At 39.6% G+C, this 20,849-nt stretch overlaps 1 protein-coding gene across 15 annotated transcripts in view; it reads right to left on the bottom strand.

Moving 5' to 3' along the window:
• The window catches only part of plekha6 (pleckstrin homology domain containing A6), a 113,466-nt gene that overhangs the window by 37,649 nt on the left and 54,968 nt on the right, over positions 1-20,849 (bottom strand). For 13 of the 15 annotated variants that reach the window (XM_086039882.1, XM_086039880.1, XM_086039881.1 and 10 more), the window contains exons 4-6: positions 19,714-19,818; positions 17,332-17,404; positions 11,397-11,497 (exon numbers count right to left, since the gene is read on the bottom strand). In XM_086039882.1, coding sequence (XP_085896008.1) covers positions 11,397-11,497; positions 17,332-17,404; positions 19,714-19,818 — 279 coding nt within the window. Of the gene's footprint in view, positions 1-11,396; positions 11,498-11,875; positions 12,082-17,331; positions 17,405-19,713; positions 19,819-20,849 lie in introns of those variants that run through there. The other 2 variants (XM_086039890.1, XM_086039891.1) reach the window with 1 other exon arrangement.

Genomic DNA, 20,849 nt, shown 5'->3' with positions numbered 1-20,849 from the left:
ATAAACCTCAGATAATCTCAAAGCACAGATAGGCAGACAGGCAGATAGGCAGGTAGACATATAGATAGATAGATAGATAGATAGATAGATAGATAGATAGATAGATAGATAGATAGATAGATAGATAGATAGATAGATAGATAGATAGATAGATAGATAGATATTATTCATCCCATGAGTGTACTTAGATATTAGTAGCTTTTAGGTTGAATGTACTGCATGTTTCAAGTGACACAATTCACATTCTTTTACTCCAAAGGCACAAAACAGACAAACATGCTTGAAAGTGAGGATCCTCTGATCAGAATCAGATCTACTGACTCTTAAAACTTAAATGGGAATCAGCATACAGTACACCTGACACCATCTAAAGCTGCCTTGCTTAACCCCAAGTAAAGGCCTAGATAGACCAATCCGACGTTGGCCAACAGTGACAGACGCTTACCCCCTGTGGCGTCGGACCGGCTGTCGGCACGTCACGCTGGAAAAATACACCACAACGACAGACAGCGATGCTGACCATTAAAGTACCTTCTGCGCATGTGTGAGATGTATAATACCCTTCCATACCATCGGCGGCGGTAGTCACTATTCCTCATGGTTAGAGAAGCCAACCGGAAAGCTATTGGCCAGGGCCGGATTATAAAAACGTAAATAATGCATTCAGCTACATTCTTCGCCCACCATGAACTCCCCTCGGGTTCTTGACACGGTATTGTGAAATAATTAAATTGTCAACCCTCGCTCTTGTACTTGTACGAAGATTATGGCAGCAAAGGCGTGCTCACTGTTTATCCGCATTTGACACTTCCCATTGGTGCTCCGAGCGCTGATTTGCTAGCTAACATCCAATCAGAGTGACCAAATGTCACGACGATTCAACATGCGTAAACGCCCACCAGACGCTTCCTGACAGGTTACGACGCTACGAAGGTCATCACTACACCAATCACACAGTGCAATCATAAGCCACAACGGTTCACGACCTCTAACGTCGGTTTGGTCTATCTCGGCCTTAAACTTCAGCTGTTCTAGTAAACATTTTTATTATTTTAACACCGGCTGGTATTTTGAACTGTTCATAATTCCCTTCACCTTGAGTAAGGCCCCAGTTCTGAAGAAAGCAATAATCACTGTAACTATGGTGTTTTTTGGTTTGTGTGAAACATGTTTTTTTAAATTAAGAGGCAAAAAGTTCAACGGTGGTTTTAAATAATTGTCCGATGAAATCAAAGCTGAACTTATTGGCCACAATTCCAGACTGTATGTTTGGTGCAAACATAATACTGCTCATCACCGAACGAACGCTCCACCGACAACATTGTGGTGTCAGTATCATGCATTGGGGGCTGTTTTTCTTTGGCTGCAATTGAGGCCTTAGCCAAGGTAAAGGGAATTTTGAACCGTTTCAAATAACAATCATGTCAATGTTAGCACAAAACCTTCAACCTTTTGCTGGACAGAAAAAAAAATCAGGCAAATGTGTACTGACTCCCATTTAACATAAATATGAATGTGGCTGGTTGATTCTGGACACAGCCACAAACCCGAGCGTGACGAGGGTGTGCACACCAGATTATTTCACTTGTTTAGTTTTACACAACAAACCACTATTACACTATACAAACAGTCAATGCACCAGAAAGCGCATGAAAGTTGCTCAAATGAAACGGCGCATACAAATGCATCTGAAACGCATAAATATCTATATTTAAGCCCCACCCCCAGTGTTCCCCTTGCTACTTAAATCTGTGTAATAGAACACACAACACATCGCTGTTGCGAAGTGGAGACTCAAGATTATAACAACGCAGTGCCCATAGATCTGCAGTGAACAGAGTAGGCTCACGTTAGTGACAATAGATAAAAATCCATTCAACCTTTTTCTTTCTGCTGTAGCACTTTCTCTATGTCATTAGTTGTGTGGGTGAGCTTGGGCATTTCCCAACTGATTTTTGTCACATACCAATCACAGCAGATTAAAACATAAACATTTAAATTAAAAAAAGGTGTGACTACTATTTTCACAGGCTGACACTTGTTTTGAACTGTAGGCTTTGAGGGTGAGGCATACCTGCACTGCCCACACAAGTCAGACAAACACGCCCGAAAGTTTAAAACTATGGTGGAGTAATGTGAGTCAGACCTCTACACTCAGAGATACATACCTACACTCACACATATATTTTGCTGGGGGTCGTGTCACAAATCTTCAAAATATCAAAATAGGTCACTTACAACGGCTCCAGATGGCTCACTTTCAGAGAAATTTGAGAAAAAATGCAGTTAATATAAGATTTACTAGGTTGTGTAATTTTACCCTGAATGGGCGGGCAGGCACTCCAGCGCCCCAACCATTTGTATACAATTACAATTATTTATATTTATATAATATGTCCACCTTAAGAACGGAAATGCTTTTAAACAGTCAGTTGACATGTTTTCTCCTCACAAGATGTCCTCTGGCAATGGACACACCCTTGTCTGTACAACCAGGTTGTAAAGTTGCAGGTACAACAGGTTTTGAGAACTCCACAATAGATTAGCGGTAACAAAACAACTCTCAGTACCAAAGTCACTCATCTGTAGTGATAGTTCACAATATAACATGACCCCAGATTTTATTCAAGTATGATTTGTGTATCATGTAGACCAGGGGTCTTCAACCCTGTTATTCGAGGTCCACTGTCCTGCCTGTTTTACATTTCTCCTTGTTACCACACATCTGATTTAAATGATCAGATAATCAGCAAGGTCTGCTGGAGCTAAATAACGATCTTGATTATTTGAATCAGGTGTGTTGCAGCAGGGAGAGATAGCAAATAGCCATGACAGCGGACCTCGAGCAACAGGATTGAAGACTCGTGATTTAGATTGTTGGCCATACTGTCTGATGAAAAAATAAAGACCTGTCTGCTTCTGTGCTCCTTTTGTTAGTTAAAAAAAAAAAAATCAAGGTTCTTTGCTATTAGCCACTGGACAGGTTAAAATAGTTGGTGTCCAAAATGCAATTGTTATAAACATTGTGTCGCTATGTTTAAATATGCACCAATTAAACATTTTGTGGTGGATGTTGGCAAGGCAGATTGATGTGAAATTTAGGGGACAAATGTATCTCTACAATAGTCTAATATATAATATTGATGAGTAATTAACATTTTTGCCAGCATGAATCAAAAAAGGCTTGACTGACTTTATTTACAACATAGCTGGTCATCTGAGGTCATCACAGCCTTACCACGTAATGACACATGTTGCCCAACCATTAATTTGAGTGAAGCAAGTGAAAAACATGCAGGCAACAACGTCAACTCAGTGAAGGCAACTTGTAATATTTCAGGAAGGAATAATGACTGGTATTACAATTAGTATTAAAAGAGAGAATAAAGAATCCATTTGATTTATCCTCCAGCGTTCTGCCAATAGTTTGTGAAGTGCAAATACGTTCTGAGCCATTTTTTTGGAGCAAGCAAAAAAAAAAAGAGACTGTCAGTATTAAATACCATTCCCTGAAATAAATTATTATTAACAGTTTAGTATTTGAAAGTGTTAGTACTGTATATAATCCTGAACAATATTGCTAGCCTTAACATGGCATACAAATATGTATTTATCCATCAATAAACAATAAAGCAGTTGAACTGGGATATCAGAAAAATTATTATTCATACAAGCCTTTAAAGTATCCAAAGACAGGATTAATTGAAGACCAGTCGGTGGATTTACGTCATACTAGAAAAATAGAGAAAAAATATTGGAAGCTTTGGGTAAGTGGTGTTCTCAAAATAATTATATATATATATATATATATATATATATATATATATATATATATATATATATATATATATATATATATATATATATATATATATATATATATATATATATATATATATATATACTTTTTTGAGGAGTCGTCTGTATTATTATTGTAAGCTTAACATATTTATATAAGTGTAAAGGTTCTTTAGCAAACACAGTCACTTTTTTACTGTTCAAATCAAAACTATAAAATATTTAAAAAATAAAAGATTATTTTTGACTGAAAACAGAGGATTTTTTACGTGTATATTTGCCTCACTTTGTTGATTTTCTCATGTAATTTGAGGGACTTTGTACATAGATTACATGTCATAACAGAAGTAGTTGGATCAGTCATCTTTGGAAGAGACAGGTTTGAACATGATCCCTCTCTATGACAGCCTGAGGGAGAAAAATTGAGACAGGATCTTTGTTACATCATGTAAACTGTACCCTGTACCGCATTGTTGAGAACTGACCAAAAGCACTAAGACTGAGTAGAATCATAACAGAAAAAAATTGCATGTTTAGTTAAAGTTTTAAAACACAAGTGCTTTGTCACAAACCTTCACTATTCACACTGTAAATAGTAAGCTGTAACTCAAAAAGCAACACAAAAACACAGTCATGTGTGAATATGTGGCACTATTTGATTGGTTTCCAGGGTATTGTGTTGAATATCTATTAAGAGAGGTTACAGGAAAAGTCTGGCGTCAACAAATTAAGATTGACAACATGGACTTAAAGCGTACCTGTGGTAGTCAGAAGGAAAAATATATATGGTTTACTAAGAACAATTGCTTCCAAACGTGTTTTGGTTACACTGGTTGTATTAACGCAATCCTATAATAGCTCGGGGGACATTTCTGTTGGAAACGCTATGGCAGCGATAGCACGCAGATATACTTGCTCCTTTGACGGAACAACATTGAAAGGCTAGTCTGCAACGCTATTGGCTGTACCTGCTCGCACAGGATTCTGGTCTATGAAAAAGCTATTAAGTCGGAATGCAAAGCGTATGGGTGTCTCAATAACAAGCAAGCAAAAAAAAAAAAAAAAAATCATATGCAGTAATTGGCTGTTAAAAATGATGCTGAATGAGTATTTCCAGATTCGAGTCACATCACACACATACATGTCTCACATTTAAATGCATGTATATTCGAGAATAAAGCACAGAAGCATTTGCGTGTGTATGGAAATATTGGCTTATTGAGCATTAAATTCAACAGACAGTTTATCAACACCTTTGTCTTTTGTTACCTTATTGCTTGCCTCATGCCATCATTGTGGCAAGTTTGGTGGACGCTTGCACGCTGGAGAGTACATCAAAATACACCAGCTAGCATAGCCCAAGCTAGTAGCTTATATGATAAATTAAAAGGAGTCAAAAAGGATAAGCGCTTTAGAAAATGATGGATGGTTGGAAGCACATCCTGTGATCTGACATTTAACAGTGTACACCAGTGTACCTGGTGGTCAAAGTAAGACACTGCGTTGCCGTTAGAGTGTGTGCGTGTACTAGCTATGGTTTCAAAAAAGTGAATTTGCGGTTTAGGAAAGCGCTTTGGACAAGGTACGGTGTAGATAAAACACTATAAAAGTGAACTTAATTTACCATTTTGGTCGGATAAAATGTTCATGCCGAGCGCAAGTCTGGCACGCAGTGAAAACGAGCAAGGGGCGGGGCCAGATGAAGTTTTAGCAATTTCGTAGAGCGACGCAGCTAGGCACAGTTAGACGGAGGCTGCTTGCGCCATTTGGGTGTCAACATAGCCGACTCGCTATGGCTTCATCCCATCCCTTTAAATGTAGCACAACTTATTCGCATAGAAAGTCTAGACATGCGGCGAAACGTGGGAAAAAAAAAACTTCGTCAAGGAGCAGGCTGATTTCCTTGTTCAGGAGGTCGAAGCATGCAAAGGTATGTATTTACATTTACAAATCCACCAAAACCACCTGCGCCACAACTTACAAGTGGGTCCCTATTTTTGTCACACACAGGTCTAGCGCAAAGTGCAATCTAACCGTACGCATGAGTATGAGGATTTCCTTTGGTATTTTCCTACAGTCAGGTAGAAGCGGACGTTTGGGCCATTGTGCGTTGTTGTGGGAGGGAAAGCAGCCAACCTTTTTGCCATCCAATCGACGCAGCACCCCTCATTCCCTTTAAATTCAGTGCAGAGAGAGGCGCAACGCACGTGGTCTGCATGGCATGTACATGCAGGACATTGACGTGCGCAAAGTACTGTGGCACTCACGTGTGAGTGAGAGACAATTGTACTTTTATTTTTGTAAGCAGAATAACAAGCTCACAGGCTCACTCAAACAATGACAGGGGTAGGCAAGTCATTAGTCAACACGTCATGCAGGATCACCGTGTCACATCAAAACTAAAATGATCACATAACAGCAAATGAATAGCACACTAGCAAATAATGAAACAACTAAAACAACAACTGAAGAAATAATTGACCCAAAACATGCACTTTAAATGCTATTTACATTCTTAGTGCCGCAAAGCACGCTGGGAGTGCATCAGCATCTCAGTGACGCTATAGTATTAAAAGGAATTACTGTGAATGGGAGGCAACAATGTCAACTACTCTTCCACTATGCTGCACATTTCAAATCAATTTGTGTCATTGTTGATGCAAAAATCAATAATGTTTCCAGTGCTGCAGGGTTGAGGAAGTGTTACTTTTTATTTACTCTGCACTGATTAACCTTAACATATATGGTAATTGGCAAATTGCAGGATTAGTGATGACTTTGGTACATTTTCTCAGTTATAATCTTTTAGTCCCCGCTTACAATTTCTTAACAGTTAATCATTTACAGACTGAAGGGTTCTGTTGATCAAACAACAATCTATCAGATTAACCCCATTATTTGCAGCAAAACTGGTGTCATTAATTAACAAAAGGCTAGCAGCAAGGCCAGATGCCAATGAAACAACATCATTTATCTTGGAATCTGCAGGGACTAGTGAGGACTAAAATATGATAAACAGTACACCCTCGCTGATTTGATACAAATCACCGCTCCCAAACTGACATGCACACCAACTCGTGCCTATCAACTTATTTTTGTGCTCTTTCTTTCACCACTTAAGATGCCGCAAAGCGCTGTTTATTCTCAGGCAGCATGTTAGCAGAGGCAATAGTGGCTACCAGCTCATCGCCAGACGCTTTAAGAGCAAAAAGCAGCATGATAGAAGATTGAGGGGTGGTCTGACAGACAGGTGAAGCTCCTTAGGGGGTTGAAGTAGGAGAAAGCAACGTGGTAAACCATTATAGCCCGTGACTTTCAGTTTATCAGCTGTTAATGGCTGGCCACACAACACGAGGTACAATAAGTGCCGAAGATAAACAGGTTGCGCTATATGCCTTTAAAAAAAGGAGACATTATGTAGGCAACACGGAGGACTAGTGGTTTGGACCTCCACTTCACAGTTCTGTGGTTGGGCATTCAAATCAGGGCTCAGGCCTTCCTGTGTGGAGTTTACATGTTCCTACTTTGTTTGTGCGGGTTTTCTGCGGGTGCTCTAGCTTCCTTCCACATTCCCCCCAAAAATGCCACTTAGACTAATATAAAAACTGTAAATTGTCAATTGGTGTGAATATACAGTACATGTATGAAGGGCTGTTTGTCTATTTCTGCCCTGCGATCGGTGGGCAACCCGTACAGGGTGTACTCCGCCTCTCGCCCAAAGTCAGCTGGAATAGGCTGTAGTTCATCCAATGAGCTCAGTAATTGGTATTTTTACCGTTGCAAAACAGTAATATGCAGTACACCTTCCCACACCAGCGTGCTCATACTTTCCTTCTAGGTCCTTTTATTTATTTATTTTCATTCATTTTTTTAAGGGGAAGTCAACCCCCCAAAATTCTTTACAAAAATATGTTCTATGCACAACCACTAGTCGAAACATGGCATTCTGACTGATATTGCGTTTGTGGAATATGAGTTAAGCAGTAAAATCCACCTGTTTTTGTTCATCTCAGGGCATGGCCATTTTGCCACTTGTTGTCGACTGAAAATGACATCACAGTTGTTCAGGGCTCAGGTAACGACCAATCATGGCTGAGGTTCAGAAAACAGGTGAGCCGTGATTAGTTGCTACCTGAGCCTTGAGCAACTGTGATATCATTTTCAGCCTTTAAGAAAAATATTGTAAGATAAGATGAGTTTGAAATTATATTAAAGGGTTTGGGGATCCTAGTTTGCGGTGTATATATAGGGTTTAAACTATTACTTTTAGGTGGAGTGGCTACTATTTGAGAATTTTTGCAATTCATGGTGAGTCTTTAAGCCCTTAAACTCTAGGAATAGTGATGACTCACTTTACTGTATGTGTTTGTTTAAAATTAGACGACCCTTTCCGTGATCAAAGATGTACTTTAACTATCACACTCAACTTTGCTCAGCTTTAAACTGACATGCACTACTTTAAATACCTTAAATTATTTCTAGATGTACCTTTTTTCTGACATTTAAAACACATCACTACATTTTACTCTTTGATCCATTTATATTTTACTTTGTTGCTTAGGCCTTTATATTTGAAAGATTTTGAAAGTGCATCAAATACAGTTGGTCTCTGTTAATATTAACTGCATTGCACAGTGGCACTAGACAGTAAACAGTAATGTCCAATCAGGAATATCGATGAAATGAACTCCATGGTTCAGTCCAAGCTAAGTGTATTTGCCATACAGACCCAACTGCAGGTGTGCAAGGAAGTTTGTGTTGTGTGTGTGTGTGTGTGTATGTGCCTTGGCGTGTGCGTGGGTTGTGCGTGTGTGTGCGTGCACAATAGCTACATGTGCTGGACTTTGCTCCTATGCTGCATATGCTATGAAAGAGTCAACAAAAGAACAAAATGTCCTGAAAGGTGAAGGAAACTCATAATGACAAACAGTATTGCAACAAATGTAGAGGGCTAGTAAAATATGTCGCTTTGTGTGTTTCACACAGATGCAGAAACGGAAACAAGACTAACATTCACAGTTATATAAAGATAGCGTTGCATTGGGTGACTCTGTAGTGCTGCTTCTGGAGATCTATGCATTCTAGACTCCCTGTACCACCAACTGTGTGACTTCTACATGTTAAAAGGAAAGGCCATAATATGACCTAATAAAATGTGAGTATGTGCAAACCCTGAAATAACACACACCACAAACATGTTGGATACGCCACTGATATGCTTTTTAACAACTACGTATACTGTATGTTGGCATAGTCTAGTTACAGTATGGGTGAATGGTTAGTATCGGTATACAGTGGTACCTCTACTTACGAACGTATCTTCATCCGAAATTTTCGAGTTACGAAACGCCTCAACAGGAAAATATCGCCTCGCCTCTTGTTACGAAAGAAATTTCACGATACGAAAGGTAAAAATACAGTATAGGCTGCTACTCGCAGCTCCAGAGTTTCTTGAACGCAACATACTCATAGCTGCTCTGCCATTGGCTATTACCTAGAATCTTCCTGGCATCCCATTGGCTAAGAGGGACCTCTACCGCATGTGAGTAGATGGACAGGTAGATAGATATATCGCCTATGAGGTGTTCCGATAGTTTTATGTGAGTATTCGCTATGGACCCCAAGAAAGTGATGGAGAAATGAGGAAAAGAAAAAAGAAGAAAATAGGGTTTTTTTTGTCCGTACAAAGTATGAAAAAGGGATGCGTTTAGTTGATTTCGCCAAAGAATATGACCGTAATGTATCGACAGTCGCCACGTTATTAAATCAGTTCTTTACAAAACGCCAGGCAAAAACTACTTCTGAGAGAGAACATGAACCAAAGAGGGCAAAAAGCGATGAGGACAGCAATTAAAAGGTAAATGACCATCATTTTTATTCTTTACTCTATTCTTTGTGTTTTTTACATTACGTACGACACATTCATTGTGTAATAATCTAATTGTAACATGTTTTGATGCATTTTTATGCTTTATAAAACATTTCTGTCTGAATTTTGGGGTGCTTGGAACGGATTAGGGCCTTTTCATGGAAAACACGTCTCTACTTACAAAAGTTTTTAGTTACGAAATTTCTTCCAGAACCAATTAATTTTGTAAGTAGGGGTACCACTGTATTTTATTTTAAAGGGCTTTGTAGAGATTTTTTGAAACAACCTACCTACCTAAACTGCAATACTTTTCATTAAAGTGCTCTTAATAACAGGTAGTCTGTTGAGTTTAATCATTGGTGGGGAAAAAAATTGTGGCCAAGGGTAGAATCCAAGTCCAAGTTAGTGCGCCAATAGGAGTTGTACAAAAAATCATCCACACCTCCGGTGATCAACAGCATTCGAAAGCTAGTTGAGAAGACGTTCTCTCTGGAGCAACTGGCTTTATTTTTTATTTTTTTGCAAGGCGTGATACCGTAAAGAGAAGCTAACAACAGAGGTTTGATAAACTGCCAAGATTGGGCTTCATGTAGATTGTACTACTGAACAGTTTTAAAGTTCCTTCGCTGGTTAACTAACTATTCACATAACATAACCAGATGTGTCTGAAGGAGCCCACTTCTGGGTTAACAGCTTGACGAACCCGCTTGCCACCACACGATGCATGCACACTCCCCACATAGCTCTCTTACAGGGACAGTGCACACAACAGTATGACATGATTTCATTTTGATCTGAGTGCAAATATTTGGATATATATATATATATATATATATATATATATATATATATATATATATATATATATATATATATATATATATATATATATATATATATATATATATATATATATATATATATATATATATATATATATATATATATATATATATATATATATATATATAGGGCGGCACGGTGGTCGACTGGTTAGCACGTCCGCCTCACAGTTCAGAGGTCGCGGGTTCGATCCCGGCTCCGGCCTCCCTGTGTGGAGTTTGCATGTTCTCCCCGTGCCTGCGTGGGTTTTCTCCGGGCACTCCGGTTTCCTCCCACATTCCAAAAACATGCATGGTAAGTTGATTGGATACTCTAAATTGGCCCTAGGTGTGATTGTGAGTGCGGATGTTTGTCTCTGTGTGCCCTGCGATTGGCTGGCAACCAGTTCAGGGTGTCCCCCGCCTACTGCCCAAAGACAGCTGGGATAGGCTCCAGCACGCCCCGCGACCCTTGTGAGGAGAAGCGGTACAGATAATGGATGGATGGATATATATATATATATATATATATATATATATATATAATATGAGCATTTGAGAACACAGGCATAAAGCTGAATGGGCACTCCAGGTATGACGGACCAAGACCAGATGTACGTGAAGAATCAAGTTGCACAACACAATATAGTAAATATACGATAATTCTGACCCTGCCAGTACCCCAGAAAAACAAAACAACAACAAAAACAACGATAGCAACACAACCAAAGAACCCACTTAGACATCAGGAAATGCTGCTTGTGCAATATGCACTTGCATTGTTAGGCTTATTTATTTAAACATTTGCATCACTCATATGCTGTGAGAAAAACAGTATACATTTTGGACTGCCTTATTACATATTATTAAAGAAAATGATGTCGTCCCTTTGCGTGCATGTTACTGACCTTAAAGGCAAACTTGCGGGTGATGTTATCCGAAGGCTGCACTCCTCCAATCTGGAAACTGAGCAGAGGCAAACTCCCTAGCACAGTGTCCTCCTTCTCATCTGTGAAGAAGAAAACGATAGTGTGAAAACATCTCATTGAGCGCAAAGGAACAGGATCAGAACTACACTGGAAGCTTGCACCAAAAAGCGATTAGCTTTTTGAAAAGTCAAGACAAGACACTGTTATTGAACTGGCTCTATTTCTGGAACATACACTTTTAACCATGGTGACAGCTTCCTAGAATAGGTATCCATTATGGTCCTTTCAAAAACGGTCTCTGTGATAAGCACTTTTAATGGCTCCAACACATCAGAATCCAGTGGTCATAAATAGGACCACTGTAGAAGAAAACCACTCATGTTGAATGAATAATAGATGTCACGTTGGTTTCTGAAGACGTCTACAAATGGAAAGATTTTTTTTTCCTTTTCTCCTACCTTTTATTCTTTGAATGTATATCTCTGCATGACCAGTCGTCCTTGCTGCTTACTAGTGTGTGTTTGTGTGTGTACTGAGATTGAGTGAGGTGGAGAGAGAGGGAGAGAGGGAGGGAGCGAGAGAGAGAGAGAGAGAGAGAGAGAGAGAGAGAGAGAGAGAGAGAGAGAGAGAGAGAGAGAGAGAGAGAGAGAAAGAGAGAGAGAGAGAGGGAGAGAGAGATCTAAAGGAAGGGGGAGGGTTTTTGTGCAATCATACAATACACTGATCCCTTCCCTCCGTGTGCGCGCATGTTCCTTGTGTGGGTGTGTTTGTTGGGGGCGGGGGGTGATATGGGGTAATTGTGCGCACGCGCACGCAAGATAGCGATCAGCCCGTGTGAGTCAGCGGCGCAGGAATTTCGGGCACCAGCCAGCTGTACCTGCTGCTCGTCCGCACTAATTCAGTGTCATGTGCACGTGAGTGCATGCGTGATATGTTGACAGCAGACGCACCTCTGCCTGTTTCTTCCTTGCGTCTGCCACAATAAGATCAATTACCATCCCCTATATTAAAATGTGTAACCATGTGTATTAAAGCGATTTGTTGTTAAAGATAATTAAGCAGAAAACATGAAATGCAACATTTAAGTACAACATTGTGACAACAACTGTAAAGGGAAGAACTATTTAAAAAATATGCACTAATATGTTGTATCAATATGAATGAATATTCCCTATTCAACCATCAGGGATTACATTGCCGAGTAGTGAATAAGTGGTAAATGCCTATCAATTTTGATTGTTGGTGTGATTTATTTTTTCCTGAAAAGTCCACTTTTTAACTATCCTCCAGCAAAATATTGATCACTCCGGATGCTGTTTCAGCATTGTGCGAATGGTCCACTTACCTAGGCCTTGTGGGCAAGCCAGCCCAATTCAGTGCCAAGCCCAGATATATGGGTTGGAGTCAGGAAAGAAATGTGTCATAAAACCTATGCCGGAACTTTGTGGGAATGAGCCTTTAAACAAATGTTGGGAGAATGAAGAAAGTAAAAGGAGCACCCTTAGCAGGAACATCTCAGTAAGGCTCATCCAAAATGGCGAATAACAAAAAGTTGGAAATTATTACATCATTATTTTATGGATCAGTGAATTCGGTAATATGAACAAAAGGTAGGTGTAAAACAAATAGTGATGAAGGTTTGAAGGTGTTGTACAACAAGTTAGGACCGGGGTTGTCTTAAAGATATTTTTTTCAAGAATATGTTCTATGCAAGCCCAGTAGTTGAAACAAGGCATTCTGATAAATACATACTACTACTGATATCTGTGGGGTAAGAGTTAATCCACCTGTTTTTAGCCATCTCTGTGGACGGCCATTTGTCACTTCTGTCGCCAATGACACACAGTTATATATTGTCCAGAACTGTTTAGTTTCCTTTGTTTCTGCCTATGACATTTTAACTTTTAAAAGCAATTTGCATAGCATTCACTGCAGTGAATTGCAATTTATCGCCACCCTATAATGTTATCATATTTATTCGATAATTGAAATAGCGCTTTAGAGTCAAACATACTGTATATTGAATCAAAACAATTTGGAAGGGAGTTAACATATTGTGTGAATTAGCAAATGAGTTTTATATGGTAGCATCTATAATCATACCGGTTCTAAAATGCTTTATCTCCCACTCCTCCATAATCCAAACAATTAAATATAAAAACGAAATGTTCATGGCAGTTCAATAGAATTTCTTAAATGTGTGTTTCTAAAAACGAAGCACATATTTTGAGCGGCTAGATCCTGAATTTTGACAGTCGGTAGCTGTTTCCTCTGACTGGCACATTACAGAGTAGTGTCAACAGCAAGGAACATCCTCCAAGTTGGTCAACACAAAACACTACAATTGAGGCGCTGTTCCAGAAGAAGTGTTTATCTCTGCTGGTGTATTTCCAGCAATCTATGCGCCACACGTACAGACTTATACACACGTGTATATGTGTCTGTATATACACAGTATCATTTTCACTGTAGAGACAAAAAATAAAATGAAAACTCTGCGAGGAAATCAATGTATTCAAGTTATGCCTGCTATGGCAAGGATGACACACTTACACTTACCCTATTCCGTTTACATGACTCAATATTCGGGTTACAAAAGGGATAACCCATGGTCTTACTCAGGTTTTTAAAACACTCGAATAAGAGCATATTCGGGTTTTTGCGTGTGTTTACATTGCCTTGGAAAACCTGAATACTGACAATATTCGAGTTTTAGAGTTACTGACTGCATGTAAACGTAGTCAGACATTGAGTGGGAGGCAGGCTCCAATTGTCCATGTCATATGCATGGCCGACGACATCATCCGCAAGGGGAGATCTTGCAGTTTACCTTCCAATATCATGCATGGACCCCATTCATCAACCCATCCAACCATTATCCAAGCCGCTTATCCTCACAAGGGTCACGGGCGTGCTGGAGCCTATCCCAGGCGGGGTACACCCAGAACTGACTGCCAGGCAATCACAGGGCACACAGAGACAAACCACCATTTACACTCACAATCACATCTAGGGACAATTTAGAGTGTTCCACTAACCTACCATGCATGTTTTTGAAATGTGGGAGGAAACCGTAGTAGCCCGAGAAAGCCCACACAAGCTCACGGAGAACATGCAAGCTCCACAGAGGAAGGCCGGGGCCGGATTTGAACCCACAACCTCTGGACTGTGAGGCTGACATGCTAACCAGTTCACTACTCTGCCTCCCAGCATGGACCCCAGTGAATCTATTTCGGTTTCCGCAATTTAAAGTACAGCATACTCAGGCATACTGCGCGCCAACCACCCTGATTTTGATGAAAATGAGGGATGCGCTAGGATTGGCCGAGAAAAGACTGCTTCCATCCCACAACGGTGCATAAGGGGGCAAACGCAATTTTACCTGTGCAAAGTCTAGTAAAATAGTAAAAGAAAACCCCACCCGTGTAAAGAGTTCGACTGTCCTTTGCGCTAGACTTGCGCAAAAATGGGAGGCAGTCGGGAAACCTTTTACGCTCATGTAAACATTTTTGAAACATCAAAGACTTTCCTGCGATGTATCGTCTATTCACCAATGCAGTTGTCGAGCAATCCATATGAATGATCGAAGGGCTGTTAGAATGAGTGAGCATACAGTATAATTTAATGCAAAACATTTAGGATATTATTAAAAGATTGTAATCTGAGTATATCACACACAACACGTCCACAACAGCGCACGCTATCTGTTCCACCACACAATTTAGCACACTCTTTTTGGGATCTTGGTCAATCAGGCCCGAAGAAGTTTTGTGCTTGTCAGTGCTTAATGATTTTCTTTGTACAACTATCATAAGACAAAGGGCAAAATGTGCATGGTTTTGGTAAAGTGAGAAAGGGAATGCAATGGAATGATTTGACAAGTTGGGGTACTCAATATAGAGACCAATTTGTTGACAGCACCTAATGTAGGCAGGACTCCAATGGAATGAAACTTCACTGTTCGCTAAGTATTGTAGATGTGTAAACACACACAGAGGCGCCAACCGCAGCACTGTGCTTTAGACGAGAGGCAGAGGCAGCTTTACAAATCCCAGTAGAGAGCACAAAAGTGCTTTTCTTTTGCCCATTCTTCGAGCTTTGCTCTTTGCTGGCTTAGCTATCACATTGCTACATAGCACTGGCCACATTACCGCTTCCAATGCTCCCTCTCACCAGGCCCTCTTTTCCAAAATACAGCTGGGGCACGCAGAGGAGTGGAAGGGAACAAAGAGACGTGGTCAGAATGACGAGAGAATCCCCAAGCACAGGAGTTAGACAAAGTAAAAGAGTAACTAGAACAAATAAACTTGACCTATTACAAATCAGTTATTGTTTTCAACTACCTTGACACGAAACATAATCCTAAAGTGACTCAAATTTGTACGGTGGATAAAAGCTGAACTGACAGAGTTAAAGGGAGTTAATGATAGTGCTCAGGTAAAAAAAATAAAAAAAATAAAAAACATTGCTGAAAGTAAAACCATTGTACTACTTTCTACTCTACAATGTGTAATGGGACTTCAATTGTTGGATTGGTTAGCATCATGCAGTGACAGGCAGCAACATTTTCAGACATCATACCGGTTTATTTTACACACAGATGTTCTAAGATTCAGATTACCCATAGTTCCCCACAGAGAAAGAGAGACTTAATGCCACTTTTTTTTACATGTTAAATTGTCAGCAAAGCATGATATCATTCATGATAGCATATATATACCAACATGTTGTTGTTTTTTTAAACTGTATTACTAATCACCAAATACACAGTTTGGTATCTTCTCTATTATCAAATAGAATTGTAATGATGTGTATTTACAGATACAAAAACAAGTCTTAGATGACTGCTAAATTCGTAATTTCAAAGCCATTATTGAAAAGAAATTACTATCGTGTGGAGCACAGCCTAGTTAGTTTACTGACCCATTAATCTGCATGTGAGCATCGCCTCTCATGAGTGGATACACAGTCACACAATTTGACACATGTACATTAACAAACATTAAACACTCTTTGTATGTACGCCGGTAGAACATTTATTTGCAATGGGATCATTGACATCAAGTTGACCGTTTAAGGGGGCCCCCCAAGAAGTGTGTTTTTTGTTTTGGTTCTTAAACAGACGAAATATCTAAAGAAATTAAAAGATTGACAGAAACATTAAAATTCCTAAATAAGTGGAACACCTGTGACGGTATTGATCAAGTAGAGACAACGCCACTGTGGTAGAGGTTGGGGGGGTGGTCTTCCCAAATTAATGGCGTCATTGATCAGATCAGTGAATGAAGACATTACAGCTGATCACAAAATGTATATAAAATGCAAACTATTCATAACAAACATAAATTACATGATTGATCAGTTGTACTTTTGCAGGATGAGTCTTGGGTAACTGAAATTATTAGCAATGTGAATAAAAAAAAACTATTTTTTGTAAATTATTGTACAACGATAAAAAATTAAGTACTGGTAAGAACCGGGGTGTTCTGAAAGTCATCGTGCACTTCTATTTTTATCAACTGACCTGTTTGAATACTAATTAATTTACTTCCTCTATTCTATATTGAAACATGTCAGTTAATAAAAAATAAGTGCGCAGAGACTTTCCAAACTTGATGTAGCTCTTACATTTTATTATAAGGCAATTTACAACACCACTAAGGTAGATAAGACAGGTAACCCAGTTAAAGCAATCAACATACTTGAGTTGATCATTTATAGAGTGCCGTGTCTTAAAACTCCATCATTGCACTTATGGTAAACAGTGAATGGAATTGTAGCTGTTAGGCTTCATGTTTAATGATTAATATGGCGATCCCAATGAAAATGAGAATTATTCACTCCTGTGTCAGTATGTTTTGGTTGTTACAGGCGAAAAACAATTAAAGGTAAGTTTAAAACTTGAAACACACACCTTTATAATAGAACAGACATCTGTCAGAAAGGACAAACCATCTCTTGTTCCACTGCTTCACTCCGCTACTGGCCTGGTGGAGACACACACACAATGATTATTATCAGATCAGATCCAAATATTAACTGAAATGTTGACACTGTAGCAGGGGCGGAGCCAGAACGTAGCTAATGGGAGGGCCTGGAAAAATCAGGGTAGGCCTGAATATTCCTCTCACTGAGCACAATCTTCCTGTCCTGGCAAATTGTATATTCAAATAAAATGACAAACTGAATAATATGAAGTTCAGCTCTTCCTTAGACAACCACAATTATGCCATTTTTAATATAATGTAAAATAAAAAACACAACGAAACACTAATTGAAAAATAATTAAATAAGAATTTACTAACCATTTAAAAGTATATCTTTTTTTCATGAATCCCACTGGATGGACAGTCTGTCAATCTGGGTGGGCCTGGGTGTGCACAGGCCCACCCAGACTGACATGGCTCCGCCCCAGCACTGTAGTACCGATGTACTGTAAGATCTGATTGAGACATCTCCTGTGGTATAGTAACAGTAATTATAACCAAAGCAAAACCTATGACAAACACTCTGTTGGAAAGGGTAGTGATGGATTGGTGAAACTGTTTTGTTTTCGTGCAAGTTTTTGCACACCCCTGTGTGACAGTATTACAATATTGATTGCTGTATGTTCAGCTCTCTACATATTTGTGGTCAGTAACAATTGTTGATTAGTATTCCACACAACTGGACACTTTGAAGTGTTCAAGGTCTTTCTGCATCCTTGCACACTCGATGTTGGATTATTACTGCACCACTGGTCACATTTGTGTGACGATTCTCTGCCTCATCTGCACAACTGTCATTATATTGTAATTATTGCACTACTAGTCACTTTATTTTTGCTTGATGACGGTCTGCATCATTTGCACAGCTGTCAGTGTTCGCCACAAATAGTACCATTATATAATGTAAAGACTTATCTGTTACGTTCTAAATGTTATTCTTGTTCACTAATTCCTTGTGTGTTTTTTACATACTTGGCCAATAAAGGTGATTCTGGTTCTGATTCTAACAACCAGATGAAGTTGAGTCTGTGGCTACAAGAGAAATGTTTTGAATGTACCCCGGACGAAGAGAGAATGTTGTTGTCGTGAGAATCGATACAGCTTCCAGTGCTTATTCTAGGGGATGTGAAACACAGAAGGATAGGGATGAGAATCTTCATTTGAAAAGAACACCTCAAATTGGTTGTATCCTCCTTTCAATTTGTGGACAAAAAGCCCACAATGCAATCGAAATTTGTGCTTGCGTTATGACACCCACCGGAGAAGAATCGACGGCTGCCGCATAAAGATTGAGAACAGTGGCAAAAGCACATCATGGTATGAGTTCATGTGTATGGGGGAGAATAAATATTTGTCAGGTAACAACATACAGTTTTACCTTTTTCTACACAGTCGTGTGCTTTTGGACTGTTGCTGGGAAGTAGTTGATATAAGATTAAGGGTTTGCCTGGGTCCCCTGTCTGCCTTAAGGGAAGAGAATGTCCAACCTCTTTAAACAAAATGCAACCAACTTTATCCCTGAGTAGGTACTGATATGCCTCTGACCTTTTGAGATTGCTTGTTGCCTTCCTGTCTGAAGGGACATAGGTTTGAAAATAGCTAAACATTGTACATTTTTGCTGACCACTTTTATATGTCATTTTCCTACCCTGCTACATTAGTAGCAAGTGGGATTGAAATGTTTTCTCTTTTAAGATACAACAACTGGTATTCCCACATTGTCTGTAACTGTTATAGGCTACACTGCAGCTAAATTATGATTTTTTTTTTTTGTCCATAGGCGACACGTATCAGAGATTTTTTTTCATGGAGTTTGAACAGTACAATTCAGATTTTTTCATATCCGACTTTAGCCTCTTACATATGTGAATATAAATCGGATATGTATGCAATGCCTCTGCGGTATGAACGCTCGTCCGCACACATCCGACCTATACGTCAGGGAAAACCCAATATGCATTCCGCACATGCCGGGGAGAGTGCTTGGGTGGGAGACTACTACTACTACTACTACTACTACTACTACTACTACTACTACTACAACCGTCCATGAATCTGCAAATGTTTTGAGTAACATAGTTATCTTTATATTTGACTTGAATTTAATACCACTTAAAACATGAAGCATAACGTTGACATGTGATAGGAGTAATTCAGCCATGCAGACGGTTCATTTATTACGTATGGCAATGACGTGACGTCATCTTTAGTAGACGTTTCTCACCAGCCATGAACATCACGATATACGTCACTGGCCCACAGGTTGCTCAAAACATGACCAATGAATTAAATACTGACTGAACTGATACCTGCTTGTACAGCCATCCTGCTTTGCTGACTTCTGCTTTAGGATTCCTGCGCATGGAGTTGGAGCGCTTCCCAAATGTAGCTGTCTTTCTTGGCGTTCGAGACGTCTGCAAGTCAGGAGAACAATTGACACGACTAAATGTCACGAGTGTTGTACAGTACAGCAAAGTAGGGGTGCTGAGGGTGCCGCAGGATCTCCTGGAGGATAGTGGGTGAGCATGTAAATTCAGAACTAATACCATCCATCCATTTTCTATACCGTTTATCTAATTTGAGTTGTGGGATGAGCTGGAGCCTATCCCAACTGACTTCAAGCGACAGGCAGCAGACACTCCGGACTGATCTCAAGCCAATGGCAGGCCACATCGAGACAAACAACCGTGCACCTCACATTCACACCTGGCAATTTCGAGTCATCATTACGTTGTTTTTTGTTGTTGTTTTGTTAAATCTGGGAGAAAAACAAAGCGCCTGGAGATGGGGCAGAATGGCGAGAACATGCAAGCTCCAGACAGGAAGGTTCAAAGGGGGAGTCAACCCAAATATATTTTTGTAAGTTTTTATGTTCTATGCAGGCTCACTAGTTGAAACACAGCATTCTGGTGAATATTGTGTTTGTGGAATATGAGTTAAGCAGCAAAAAGCAAAATCCACCTATTTTTAGTAATCTCTGAGGGCGACCATTTTGTCATTTCTGTCGACTGAAAATGACATCACAGTTGCCCAGGGCTCAGGTAACGACCAATCACAGCTGACCTGTTTTCTGAAGCTGAGTTGTGATTGGTCGTTGCCTGAGCCCTGAGCATTTGTGATGTCATTTTCAGTCGACAGAAGTGGCAAAGTGGCCGCCCCCAGAGATGGCTAAACATGGGTGGATTTTGTTGCTTAACTCATATTCCACAAATACAATATCAATCAGAATGCTGTGTTTCAACTAGTGGGCCTGCATAGAACATGTTCTCCAAAAAATATGTTTGGGTTGACTTCCGCTTTAAACCAAGATTCAAACTTCAGACATGTGAGGTTGATGTGTGAACGACCAGTTCACCATGCTGCACATTCACAACCAACTGTGACATAAAAATGGCCTAAACATGTTGAGAACAATAAAATATTTACTTTTGGGCTATGTAGTTTG

The sequence above is a fragment of the Filicampus tigris genome, chromosome 9, assembly GCF_054856515.1.
Source record: "Filicampus tigris isolate MCC_2025a chromosome 9, RoL_Ftig_1.0, whole genome shotgun sequence".
Taxonomy (NCBI): domain Eukaryota; kingdom Metazoa; phylum Chordata; class Actinopteri; order Syngnathiformes; family Syngnathidae; genus Filicampus; species Filicampus tigris.
The sequence above is the reverse complement of the archived record's forward strand: the minus strand, read 5'-3'. Positions and strand labels throughout refer to the sequence as shown.